Raw genomic sequence first — 13,237 nt, 5'->3', positions numbered from 1 at the left:
TCTTTACCAGCCAGGTCAGTCACATCCTCCCTTCACTCTGTCCCCCCTCTAAACACACAGCACCCTCAAAATCATTGAAATGAAAAACACCACCACCAAAACAAAACATGTCACCTCTTGTGGGTCCTTTTCCAATCCTGTCTAACAGCACTTCTGTCCTCTGTTGTTGTCTGAACACTCCTCTAGAGTCTGTGGTTTGCACTTGTCTCTGGATGTAATTTCTGTCCAAAACCCTCTTTTTTCCTTCCTTTCTACCTCTCACAGTGCTTGGCTGCATTCTTCACACTGTCTTTAATCATTGGTTTGGCAGAGTGAGATGGGACCAAGTGGGATTGGAAATAAATTCCCTCCCTGGCTCCCTCTCCAACCCCCGCTGCCCCACGTTCAACTGACCAGCATGGAGGCACCTGACGTTGGCATGCTAAGACATATCCACCTGAACCCTTGGTGTGATACTGACATTATTTTCTAAATAGCTGGACCCAAGCTGCGATTGCCCGGGGCCTCCCTTGCAGGATGTATCTTTCATGACCCTTTTGATGAGCTCAGCTCTTCTGTGCCTTTTGTATGGTCTACAGGCAGCTGTACGCACAGGAGGCTGCCTGCCGGCTCCAGGCTGCTGAGCGGGATGGAAAATCACTGCAGAGACTTTCAAAAGAAGAATACCTTAAAATGATGCTGCCCGACAGCCCTCCAGGAGAAGACAGGACTCGGAAGGTGAGGTCATCGTGGCTAACTAACCTCTAAATTACTCGATAACTGTAATGTTCTGTTCCACACAAGGACAAATAAAACCTGTTGAAACTGGGAAGTGATAATTGTTTGCATGATGACATGGCATTGTTAGGACCGACTGTAAACCCTAAGGCTATTTCATCATGCTGACTAACAGGCACAGAACCCACAAGGCCAGAAGCAGAGCAGATAACCTCTTGCTGGGAAGCAAGTAAAAGCAGGACAAACATCTGCTGCCTTTCAGCTGGCCCTGCTGCTGAGCACCACAGCTGATGGGGCTCATCTCTCCCAACACAAAACCCTTTCAGTCCCCACTGACTGGCACCGAGTGTTTGGATAATTTAATTTATAACGGGGCCTGGGTTTGCTCAGTCGGGATGTCATGGATTAAAGGCAGGGAGTTGGAGAGAGTGCATCGATGTTTGATGTTCCTGGGTCCTGCAGACTCTATTAATTGCATCTTCAGTCCCCACCACACCATTCCCCCATCCCCCTTCCATTATCTACAAGAAGAGACCCTGGAGACATACAAATGGGTTATTTTTGGATGCTGCTCAATTCTAATAGAAATGCACTTCATCCCTGCAGAAGGCAGGCATGTCCTCTGGCACAGGCAGGCCTTGTCCCTCACATGAAGCAGCTCAGTGCACTGATTAGTTTGTCTTGCTGTTGTGCTCAGGCTTACAGTATATAAAATGTGATGCTTACAACAGGACCAGGCAGCGTCAGCGCCTTAAATGAAAGCAGTTGTATCAGGCCTGCGCTGTGATTTCCCTTCATTTGATTCTGTTTTGCTTCCCACGGATAAAGAAAACATAGTACAAAGGTACACAGCACTGTTTGTTGGATTCAAACAGCAGTATAGTCTTTGTTGTAAGCTCACACTCCGGTATGATTCAGTGTGATAATACAATGTGTGGAAAAGCAATCTGTGAGAGAGAGGCATGAAGAAAGGCACAGAGCCAGACACTCTAACCATATACACATCTGATCCCTATAAATGCATACTGTTCTTTTCTGAGAGTAGCTTCTCTGGGACTGCATTTTTTCAATCCTCAGCTGGCACGTAAATGAATCAAAATACAGTAACGACAGTGTTGGCAGCATTGTTGATTTATTTCACATTTAATACAGTCTGACTTGTTTAATTACCTAAAGGTTAATATATGTGTCACTTCCGGTATTCACCCGATGTCACTCTTTGTGTTGGTGAGCAGGTGCAGAGAAATTTTCCTTGCCAGCCGCGGTGTCCGCTGAGACGCCCTTCCACAGACAGGCAGACTATTGTGTGTGTGACGTAAAGGAAAGGCCGTTCACAGCTTATTCTCCCACAACGTTCCTCTTTTGAACCTCCTGTGGGAAAGAAAAATAGCATCTGAATAGGTGGTTGTCCAACACATCCTCCCAAGTGGCACGTCAAAGGGTTTCAATGCTGGCTGTTGTCTTTGTTCAGTGCGAGCGGCGAGGGAAAAAAAAGTCAGGAAAATCAGGAAAAATCTCGGCGGATGTGTCACTGCTGCCTCGACTCATAGGAGCTGCTGTTGTGCAGAAGAATTCAAACACATTACAGTCTGAGTCAGGTTGGGGACTGTTGCCAGCTGAGGTGGATTTAGACACACTGAAATAGTCAATAATCTTGCACGTTTGATTAATACAATATTTTTTCTGCGTAATGTGCACAGCAGGTTCAGTTATCCAGTGCCAAGATGTGTTCTGAGAGCCTGGTTTGATGCTGTAGATGTAATAAATAGATGGCTTCTGAAAAAACATTAAGCCCTATTGCAAATGGTTTCATTTGCCGTGACTCCATTTATTGGAGCTCTAAATCTGTGCTATTTTTGCTTTATATGAGAGAGCAGCAAATCCTGTTTAAAGTTGTTTTGATGAGCAAGAACCTTATGGGGTCTAATCTTGTAAAGTTGGGTGGGAAAACTTGCAATAAGAGACAACCTTGTTAAGTTAAAGCCTCTGAGATGTTCTTTGGAGGCAGTATGTATACATGCTGCTTTGAATTCCAGTGTATATCTCCGCTTTAAAGACGTACTAGATGTTTGTTAAATTGTCACGGTGGGATTTGTGGGGGATCCAGCTTTGAAATGGAGATGGCTGGGTGTTGGCTTGTGGGGATGCAGTCTAGTTTTGGTTACAGCTGGGAAGCCAAAGGCAGACTTTTACCCATCTGGCCAACTGCCCCGCATATCATTTGTGGCTACTTTTGATGTCACTCCTGCAATATTTATGTAAGCTAAAAGGGACAATGATGGATTGGATTGGCCCTTGTGGTTTTGTGTGTTTAAACAGGAGATCCTCTGTCAAAATTCTGGCCACAGTCATGAAACTTGATTATCTCTGCAGTTGTATTCTGTGTGATTTTTCTCTGTACACAGAGGACATTCCCCCAGGATGATGCTGCTTTTAAACCCTCAAAGCTTCTGTGATCGTTCATTCTGACCTTGAGTTGCCTTTTGACATCTGCATGGCCTTGCATTAAAGTGCATTAGTCATTGGCTCATTGAACTGTGTTTATTGGGTCTTTGTCTGCTTTGTAAACAAGCAAACTGAAAAAAAATGTATATTGCATTTATTCACAAGATTTTAAAGGGGACTTACTAGGCTCATTCTCTGGTTTATACTAGAACATCTTACATGCTTTAAAATCACTCAATTTTCTCATTCTGTCTGTGTTGGAACACCTGTATTCACCTTCTGTCTGAAATTCTCTTATAGCACCTGTCTCTTTAAGCCCAGTCTGCTCTTATTGGTCAGCATTTACAGGTCTTCCGCATCTTGGCATCTCTGCACCGTCATTGCAGCCAGGGAATGTCTGTAACAGATGATAGCAGCACTTTCTACCATGAAAAACCACCAATAAAACCATAGAGAAATTTTCACAATGGGACATGTTCAAGATTATGATCTGAAATTGGGCAGAAATTAACAACATCTGCAACTAAGATTACACGTTTCCCTTATATTAGCATGTAGCTACATGTAGCAGTTTAGGCTACATTATGTAAACACTTAAGGTAGTGTGCCTGTAGCAGATGACCATGTAAAGAAATCCGTCACAAGCTGACGTTAGCTTGTAGCCACAGTGGAAAAAAGATATTGGAGACAGAGTATTCAGAGTAGTCTGAGGCCTGAGGTTTTTGCTTATAGGGATTATTTTTACATACATTGGTCTCATTTATTGACGGTATTTTTTCAACCTGGAGTATTTCCAATAAATGTGGTCATTGTGACTCGATGGATCTTGCGAACTGCACTCACCACCTCTGTTGTAGAGATTTGGGGAAATGAGAACCGTTGCAAAACCAAATTACATACAGCAGGTTGAAAAACACCCAATGTTCCTTAAAGTGCCAACTCTAGTATCTTTGGTGTTAGCATCAGCCTATCAGCTTTTATTTTCCCTTCCATCTCGTATTGAAGCACTTATACAAAGTCTCCTCTGCCTGCTGCAGTTTCTCACATTAAGCTCAGTGACTATTGGTTGTCTCAGTGCAATGACCTCTGTCACCACCTACGCAAGTCCTGTCCCCTGTTTTTCCCACTCTGCCAGACACTCTCCAGCTGTGTTCGATCCATCTGCATTTTCCTGAGAGCAAAGACTGTAATTGATTCCTGACACTGCTCCCAGATGTTCCCTCCTTACCCACCCAGCTGCCCACTCATGTAAACCTGCTGTGCCGAAGGAAAGGCAAAACACAGGGATGGTGGAGACGGGGAGAGAAGGCATCGCTGGGTGTTTGGAGGTCATTCAGCTTGCATTGCTGTGACAGTCTTTTGACAAATTGTTCTCGTTCTCCCAGGTGTCAGCTGTGGGCAGTTTGTCACCGAGACGCTCGCTATACCGGACGCTATCAGATGAGAGCGTGTGCAGTAACCGTAAGGGTTCGTCCTATGCCAGCTCGCACAGCTCCATGCTGGACCAAGCCATGCCGAACGACATCCTGTTCAGCACCACCCCACCTTACCACAGCACGCTGCCTCCTCGCATGATCCACAACCAGGGAGCATCCAACCTAAGGAGTAAGTACAGACAGTGAAACTCTCCCTAGGCTAGCTGCTGCAAAAGCAATGTGCACAATACTTCACCAAGGGTACTGCAGAGAAGCAGCTTGAAAGAAAACAAACTCTGCACTGTCTTATTAAAATACCTCTTAGAGACAGAGAGGCTAAAGTAGACTTCCCTGCATGTTGCTCTTGGATTATCATTCTTCTTCTCTGGCACAAGATAAAAGCCAGGATATAGATACTTGTTTGAAGAGCCACTTGTGTCCCACCAATATCATTAGCACAACTGGTACACACTCCAACAACACTCCTCAATATAGCCAACTAATTGGAACTGGGCGAGGCGGCGTGCAACTTGCGAGGGGCCTGCCACTCCGTCTGCATTAAGCAGACACCTGTCACTGCTGGCTAGTATTCCCCTCTCTACTGTTCTCACAGCACCCACTGAATATGTATTAGTGATGAGAGGTGTGATGTGTCCTGCCTGCGCCGCTGCAGGTCTTTAAGATCTGTGACATGAACATGCCTATTTCTCCATCAGGAATGTCACGATGTCTGTCATACATTATGTTTCATCCACTCATGAGTCCCTGCCTGCCTCCCTTCTCTGTCCCTCCTGTCTCATTTCCATACCGTTCTTCACCCATCTCCGGCTGCCGTCGTCAGATAGAAAATGGCTTTTGGAAAGATGTTTCTCTCTTTGGCCTCTTTTGGCTGTCAACCTGATGGATTCCTGATTGTTTTGAAGGGTAGTTGAGAACACAGGCTCTCTCTTTCCCTTACTGAAAAAGCCCAATTTGGTAAACAGTGAATCACTCAAGCTCTAAGACGCTGGGTAAATTGAAAGGAGAGTGTCAGCATCACCTCAAGCTCTCTCTGTCTCTGCTTCTCCACTCATGCTTTTCTAAATGCCTCTCTGCAGAGTGGGGAGCTTGTTTATTGCGTTCCCCGTCTTTCAGGGCTGACAGGGAGGGAGGGCGGGAGAGACGGAGGGGAGGGAAAAAAGATATTGATTGAAACATGAAGACATTCACTTAGACAAGTCATTTATCGCCCCTCAGACAGCGCCTTGTGAGTGCTATGTGGAGAAGGTGGTTTAATGTGAGCCTTTGTGCTGTTATGTAAATATAGAACTTTCCAAAGTTAAATTGTTGAGGAGGATTTGTCCTTTCGGTGCATCTAGATTAGAATTGGTCTTAAGTGAAGGTATCATTGGACAGGAGCCACTTCAGTCAGCATATACTTGAGCTAGGTGTTTTGATGTGCAGGCTGGAGTAAGGTAAATACCATCCCTTCTAGCAGCAACGACTAGTCCAAATAAGTCCCCTGCTTCCCCCCCTCTACGCCCCTCTATTCCTCTCCCAACCCCTCTTGTCTGCTCTGATCCAAACTGATGGGCGACTCAGAGATTAGCCCTAAACTCAGGCCAGGCCTAGACACTGATTGGAGTGCCTGCCTGTCTCTGCAGATGAGTTTTGGTTCTCTGACGGCTCCTTGGCGGACAGGTCCAAGTTCAGCGACCCGGGCCTCATGCCCCTCCCAGACACTGCCTCGGGCCTGGACTGGTCTCACCTGGTTGACGCAGCACGAGCCTTTGAAGGTAACCAGCCTGGCTGAAGCTGCTGGCACCTTGTGTAACACCCCACCACCACCCCTTCCTCCTGGCTGCTTAGCGTGTGCGTGTGTGTGTGTGTTTGTGTGTCTGTCTACTCTGCAAGTGCTAGCTCGCTTGCATGTGCAGGTTTGTGTGCTTTGTGTTTGTGTTTCTTCTAGTGTCTCCTAAGGTGCTGTAGGAGGGGACTTGTGGGAATCCTTTTTGCTTTTTGCGCCTCTGCTCTGAGCCCCATTGCGATTCCATTCAAGCACTGTAACTTGGAAAAATGAGCCATCATTTGTCAGCACAGACATGGAGCCAATTTTCACGCCATAAAGCAGCAAGTGGCCACTCAGGGAGAATTCTTACAGCGATGCCTTTTACTATTAAGCTCTTGGGTTGATAGTTTGGGGTAATTTCAGCTGCTCTCTCGGCCTTTTGTCCATTAAATCTGAATATGGTCTGGAAGATGCTGGATTTTTTTTCTTCTACAAAATGATGACAGACATCTCGTCTGGCTCAAAGCGGCAGATTATGTCTTTAGAAATAGAAATCTTCATTTTTAAGGTGCCCTGTTGTTTCCTGTAAACTGGCTGAATGGCTGCTTTAGAGTATTTGTGGTTTTTGTTTAGAAGGACTTAAAGTTGTCTTGTGATGCGTTCCTGTCAAAACTAAAATCTGTCTTTTCACTCAGTCTCACTCTATTTTCAGTTAATTAGCATGTTTCAGCCACTTCATAGTCAGCATCATCACTTCTGTTTATTTCCTGCTTTAAGTACTTTTTGCAACCACTCTCATGCCAGTGTATTTCCCATCTATCACGGAAACGCTAACATGTCATGAGTATTTTTTTCCACTTGAACTCCCTCTGACCCCGAGACCAGCGTGCGGGCAACGTAGCATGTGACCATTCATTTGTCATAATTAATGAAACCTCTGTGGAGTTTCTTCTTTGATACATTTCCTGCTGCATAGCCCGCAGCATATCATTTAACAGGAGTGGAATCAGTGGAGATGATGCAGACTCTGACTGGCAGCAAGAAGGCAGTTGTCACGGCAGCCTGGCTGGCCCAGAAAAAGCGCTGTGTAAACTGGAGTCTTGTTGCCGAGCAGAAAGTGGCTCCAGGCTGCCATTGTGCCATGTATGTTTAACCAGCTCTGTTTAGAGGCAGGGCAGAAAGAGGTTGCCTGAGATGCAAAGCATTTAGAATACTCACAACCAGTCTCCCAGGATCATGCGCATCCTGAGACACTGCTCATATTCACTTTGGATTGGCTTGCAGCATCCACAAAAACGCTGTGCCCTCCTGACTTTTGAAAGCAGATGGAATTAAAAATGGGCTAAATTTCAGCAACAAAGGGGTTTTGGTGCAATCACTGAAAATTCTCTTTGTCAGATATTAGATATGTTTTTAATATTCCCTCACAAATAAGTATAGCACAGCATGTTCACTCACTTAGATTGTCGTGCTTTCTCTTCGGTGTAATCTGTTTGATTTTCAGCCGCTTGTCCAATAAATCTGGACACCAGGTCACGCAAAAAATGACAAGCTGCTTTTCCGCACCCGTCACTGCTTTTCTAGAAGTCTTTAATCTTTCTGATGCAGCCATTGCATATGAGGAAAATGTCCATTCATATGTAAATGAAAGCTTGGTCTCCCTTTCCTGCCTCGTCTGAACAACCGACTCCGGGCTCGATCAGCTTTTGTCTTGGAGTGGATTAGCTTTCATTTGGGGTAAATTAATGGAAGGGTTTCCTTAATCTTTTTTCTATGAATATGCAGATCCTCCTATCTTTAGTCTCAGACCAAGGGCTTGAGAGAGAGAGAGTGGTTTCTAAAGAAAAGAGCATTACGCCTCAAAACTGAGCAGTCCCCAAGCATAACATGCCAAGTTTGGGTTTTCCATGGGGCTTTGAGCAAGCTTAAGGGCCTGATATGGTAAAACAAGCATGACTGGTGCCTTACAGCTCTCTGGGATCGAGCCCATTATGAGCCAAACAGCTGTCGGAGGAAGCTCAGAGGGGCGAGGGTACTGGAGCAACACCCAAGGGACTTTCTTAATCTGTGATGGTCTAAAAATGCTCTGTTTACCACCTTGTTCCTGATTGTCTGATTTGAGATCTCTCAGTATGGGAGGACTGCCTCTGGTGGCTTTGTGACCTAAGCCCGAATCACTCATTCATGCTTTGCATGAATGAATCGCCCCATCCTGTCATGAATGCGTGCATGCGAGTGTGTTGTTCTGCTGTATTTTAGTTGCATGTTGACACCATGAAATGCGTTGCTAAACACATTTCCTGTTTTTGATGTTGAGGGCAGATTATGACCTGCTATGTCATCTATTCTGTCTCCAGACCAGCGCGTAGCGTCTTTCTGCACCATGACGGACATGCAGCGGGCGGAGGCTCTGCAGATCTCCAGAGAGCTGACCAGACGGGTGGTGGAGGCAGAGGGAGCAGCACTGGAAGCAGAGTAGGCTTTACAGACAGACACGAACACACAAGCACCAACAAGCTCCAGTAGAAGGAGCATAATTAACTGTTAGCTAAAACCTGCCCCTGAACTGTGAATTGTCCAATCATAGCTTAGCAACCATAACTAGGCACAGCAGGCCTGTTGAGCTTTAGATTTCTCCACATGATGAAGTGGTGTGCATGAAACTCTAATCAGAGCAGTACTCAGTAATAACCTTGACAGACGGCTACATTACAACGTACAACAGTAAGCAAGTGTCATTTACAAAGGCAAGGAGCATGTCATTGGCTAACTTCTGTATTCTAACGTGAGTTTACAGGAAATGTTCACCCAAATCTGCGTTAGATAATGTTAAATTTATTTTGCTTTTTAGTTTCTCATCCTCAAATCCTTCTCTCCAGTGAAAGTGAGACTTCCTGTTTAAAAATACATTAAGGCATAAATGGAACCACTGTGTTGCTTGTCCAGATATGTTCTGAAGAGTAAGCATCTAAATGATCCAGGGTTATGTTGGAACAAGCAACAATTTTATTACATCTTTATTGATCATACTGTACTAAGGCATAAATAGCTCAGCATGAACAGTGCTCTTCTTTATTTTCCATGTCCACTTTAGCTTTAGTCTTAAAGCAAAATACCAAATGCGTCGCCATCATGTTCACTTTTAATACATTTTAAAGGCTCGTCATTTTAAAAAATTCAGCTGGAAACATTAAAAAGTCAGCTGGCATCAGAGTTTTGATCTAACTCGTTGGTGAATTCACAAAGAATGGATTACAGACGCTGATAGCACCGTGAAATGCGCATCACTTGCGACCGCTTTCTTCCCCGTCTCAAGGTCCAATTCACAAAGGATACTGTGCTAAAGATGTTAGAGCACAAACACATCCAAAAAATTTTGCAGCTGAGTGCAATTTGTCCTTTTTTGGTGTCTGATTGACATTATCCACGTGGCACAGTATAAATATTGCCTTTATTCTGTAGGCATAATAATGGCAGAGAGAAACTAAAACTGAGATGAGACCACGAGCTACAGGTCTGGACCAACATGGCTTGGCATGACAGTGTCTTAGTCTGGCTACAATCGTTGCTGCCATGATCGATTGAAAGTCTCAGCATGACACCCTTTCTAAATGCGCTTCAGTTAGCCATCAACACTCTTCAGATGCTAATAATTTCACTGTAACTGCGTGTGACTATTTGCACTAATCTTTGTGAAATGGACTGGCTCAATCGCATCAAAATCATTTAGGCATATTACCCAATTTAAATATGTGTAAATAGCAAAGGAACACCAAGACGCTATTTGCTCGGCAGCATAGTAAGAGGTGCTTTTCACCCTTTGTAGTCTGCAGGTTTAATGGCCCCAAATCGTCATGCAGTCCTTTCATGAATTCCTCATTCTGTGTTATAGCATTACCATTAGCTTACACTAGCTAGCTAAAGTTGATTAAAATCAGCTGGCAACAGTCATCTTTTCAGCTGACAATAAGATGACTGAGAACAAAAAGCCACTAAAGGGGGCGGGGCTTAGCTGACTGTCCATCATCAGCTCCTGTATCATGGTAGAAGTGGTGATTGTGTTTAAGTTATGTGATAAATGAGTCTTAACAACATCCTATCTTGTGTCCACCGAACAGCGGCGCCCCCTCCACACTAACTGGCAAAGTCAACCAGTTGGAGGTGATCCTCAGGCAGCTGCAGCATGACCTCAGAAAGGTTAGTTCACATTTATCAAAGTAGTTTCAAATTTTTTTCCATCACCTTTTTGCGCTCTTTTTCCATGTCAGCAATCAGTGCATGTCTGTGTCACGCAGCTCAAGAGAATAGACATTGAGTAATGGGTGCCCTGCGGTCTGTGTAATACAAACTCGTCCACTTAATTCAATATCCTGCTTCCTTCCCTCATTGTGTCCCAGCCCAGCATTTCCCCACCTCAACTAATGTGCTTAAAATGGAGAGAGGAAATGCTGTTTTATCGGAACAGAAAAAGGGCTGCTTTGCCATGTTAATGCCTCCCATTTACACAGTGCTGACGATAGACGGATATTCTTGTAATAGCGGGGCTTTTATCAACCTCTTTTGTACTCATTTATTTTTGCCTCATGTCCCGGTGTTGATTGTGTGTATGTGCATGTTTTTGTGTTCAGGAGAAAGAGGATAAGGCGATGTTGCAGGAGGAGGTGCAGCACCTGAGGCAGGACAACATGCGACTGCAGGAGGAGAGCCAGACTGCGGCGGCTCAGCTCAGGAAGTTCACAGAGTGGTTCTTTCACACCATTGACAAGAAACCCTGAGAAAAAGAGAGAGACCCACAGAAAGAGAGAGCGAGAGAGAGAGATGGCCTTCACTCCTCCTGGGCACCCACTCAACTCCTACTTAAGACTCCCAGATCATCCACAGGCAAACAAACTATAAAACAAACCATTACGGGCCCCCAGAGTAATCAAGTCTTTTAAAAAAACCCTGCTTAGGAGACTGTTGTGCAGCCCTGTGTGGAGAGACTTGAAACCCTGATCTGGACCTTAGTTTGGGATCCTCCTCTGTCTGAAGTGCAGGGCTGTTTCTGACGTTTCTTTATCCTGGCAAAAGAGACTCTTGGGAAACCTCCTCATCTCCTGCACTAGACAGGAACCAACCCCCTGGGGCCCCCGCCCGAGTCCGTGGGATCTTCTTACAGTAGTGGAATGTAAAGCTCATTTACTGTAGTCAACATATAATCTACCTACGTATGTCACGTCAGTCTACTGTACTGTATACTCAGCTGTACTGTATCGTACTGCGCACACTGTCACACAGCTGTTTCTGTGCCGGCCTTCACGGACACAGGAAAGTCGAGAGGGCGAGGCGAGGAGGGGAGGAATGTACTGGACATAATGAAGTGGTACTTACTGTCTGCTTGCACCAAGAGGAATCCACATGTGGCGGTCTTGAAACATACAGCGGTGGGAAAAATGAATGTAGCTCAACTGAGACCCTTTTTTTTTCTGGCTCCCAGAGTCCCAAAAGTTTCGAGGTTGGATGTTTTGGGCCGTTCTTTTTTTTTTTTTTTTTTTTCTTCCTTTTAATGAATTCCACTTTTCTTTTCCTCAGTGTTGTAATGTAGGGTCACATGGCAGTAATTTTGATGTTTAAAGGTGCTTTCCCTACACATGTTTGTCAGTAGTTTCCATTCACTGTCACAATGTCCTAGCAATAATGAAGTGGTAGTTACAAAACTGTGTTTAAAAAAAAAAAAAAAAAAAAGATAAAAGAAGTTAGCACAAACGTGAAGAGTTCCTGTCGAGAAGCAGTCGTACTTGACATGTATTTATAAAACAGGAAGAGACTGTGCCTAAAACTCTTGGTTGTAAATGGATTGTTTCTCTTTGCTTTTAATTCTCTTTTATAAACACATGCCTTGTCTGTGGCTCACTGAAAATTGTATGTATGAAGGTGTGTGTGTGCATGGGTGTGTGTGTGTGCGTGCGTGTGTGTGTGTAGTTTATCACAGCAAAATGTGTTCATATGCAGTGGTTTCTAGAGCATTAGAGCAAGCGCCAGTGAACCACACTTACAATGCCAAATGTGTTTATTTCTGTACATATCTGCCACAGAAGTGTCTTGTATTTAACACTATTATTTAAGCTTATTTAACCTAAAGTTGTTTATTTTATTAAGGGTATCTGTTTTGTTTTTTTCTTTTTTTTCTGCACTAAGGAGAGATAAAGCTCTGTGTATGTTGTAAAGTGTGTAGCTTGCCAGGGCAAAAAAAGACAAAACAAAACTATATATTTAAATATATAAATGATGATTTTGGAGATTCCAACATTTGGATGCTGCTAGATTACAGTTTGCTGGTTTGTATGCTTTTAAAAATGTCTCTCTCCGTAAACTGTCTCATCCCTGGTGGGACACTGGTTGCTTTTTTTGTTTTTGTTCTATTTTTGTTTTTTTAATAAATGTAGTTGTAAAAATGAGTCATTTTTGCGTTTCTGATATGTTTCTGCTGCCAGTATTCTTAACCAAAAACACTGATTTAGCTGAAATATAATCTGTCCGTGTTTACTAAATTAAAGCCCAGTAGTTTTAAAGGATAGATGCAAATTTCTTTCAGTTCTGTCTTAAAGAAAAAGTTCAACATTTTTGGAAATATGATGGAAAATTTTCTTTGATCTCTTGTCAAGTGATAAATGAGAGGATACACACCACTTACGTAGGTGAAGCTGGAGCCAGAAGATTGTTAGCTTATCTTAGCATAAAGACTGGAAGCAGGGGCAAACAGCTATGGGGTGCCGTTTGTAAAGTGGCTCACGCTGAAAATAACATCAACATTTTGCCACATTTAGCTTCAAACAATGTTTAAAAAAGTGTTGTGAATTTTTAACGTCACCTTTTACCACATTTACAGCAATATTTGTTAACTTAGAAATAT

General features: G+C 43.9%; 1 protein-coding gene across 4 annotated transcripts in view; it reads left to right on the top strand.

Annotated features, from left to right (window-relative positions):
* The window catches only part of LOC117247979 (signal-induced proliferation-associated 1-like protein 2), a 104,576-nt gene extending 91,794 nt beyond the window's left edge, over positions 1–12,782 (top strand). For 3 of the 4 annotated variants that reach the window (XM_078161018.1, XM_033612676.2, XM_033612671.2), the window contains 6 exons: positions 579–717; positions 4,548–4,767; positions 6,221–6,352; positions 8,703–8,820; positions 10,464–10,542; positions 10,974–12,782. In XM_078161018.1, coding sequence (XP_078017144.1) covers positions 579–717; positions 4,548–4,767; positions 6,221–6,352; positions 8,703–8,820; positions 10,464–10,542; positions 10,974–11,120 — 835 coding nt within the window. In that variant the 3' untranslated portion in view covers positions 11,121–12,782. The remainder of the gene's footprint in view (positions 1–578; positions 718–4,547; positions 4,768–6,220; positions 6,353–8,702; positions 8,821–10,463; positions 10,543–10,973) is intronic. The other variant, XM_078161019.1, reaches the window with a different exon arrangement.
* Positions 12,783–13,237: the final 455 nt, after the last annotated feature.

The sequence above is a fragment of the Epinephelus lanceolatus genome, chromosome 17 (assembly GCF_041903045.1).
Source record: "Epinephelus lanceolatus isolate andai-2023 chromosome 17, ASM4190304v1, whole genome shotgun sequence".
Classification (NCBI taxonomy): domain Eukaryota; kingdom Metazoa; phylum Chordata; class Actinopteri; order Perciformes; family Serranidae; genus Epinephelus; species Epinephelus lanceolatus.
This window is presented reverse-complemented; position numbering and strand designations above follow the sequence as displayed.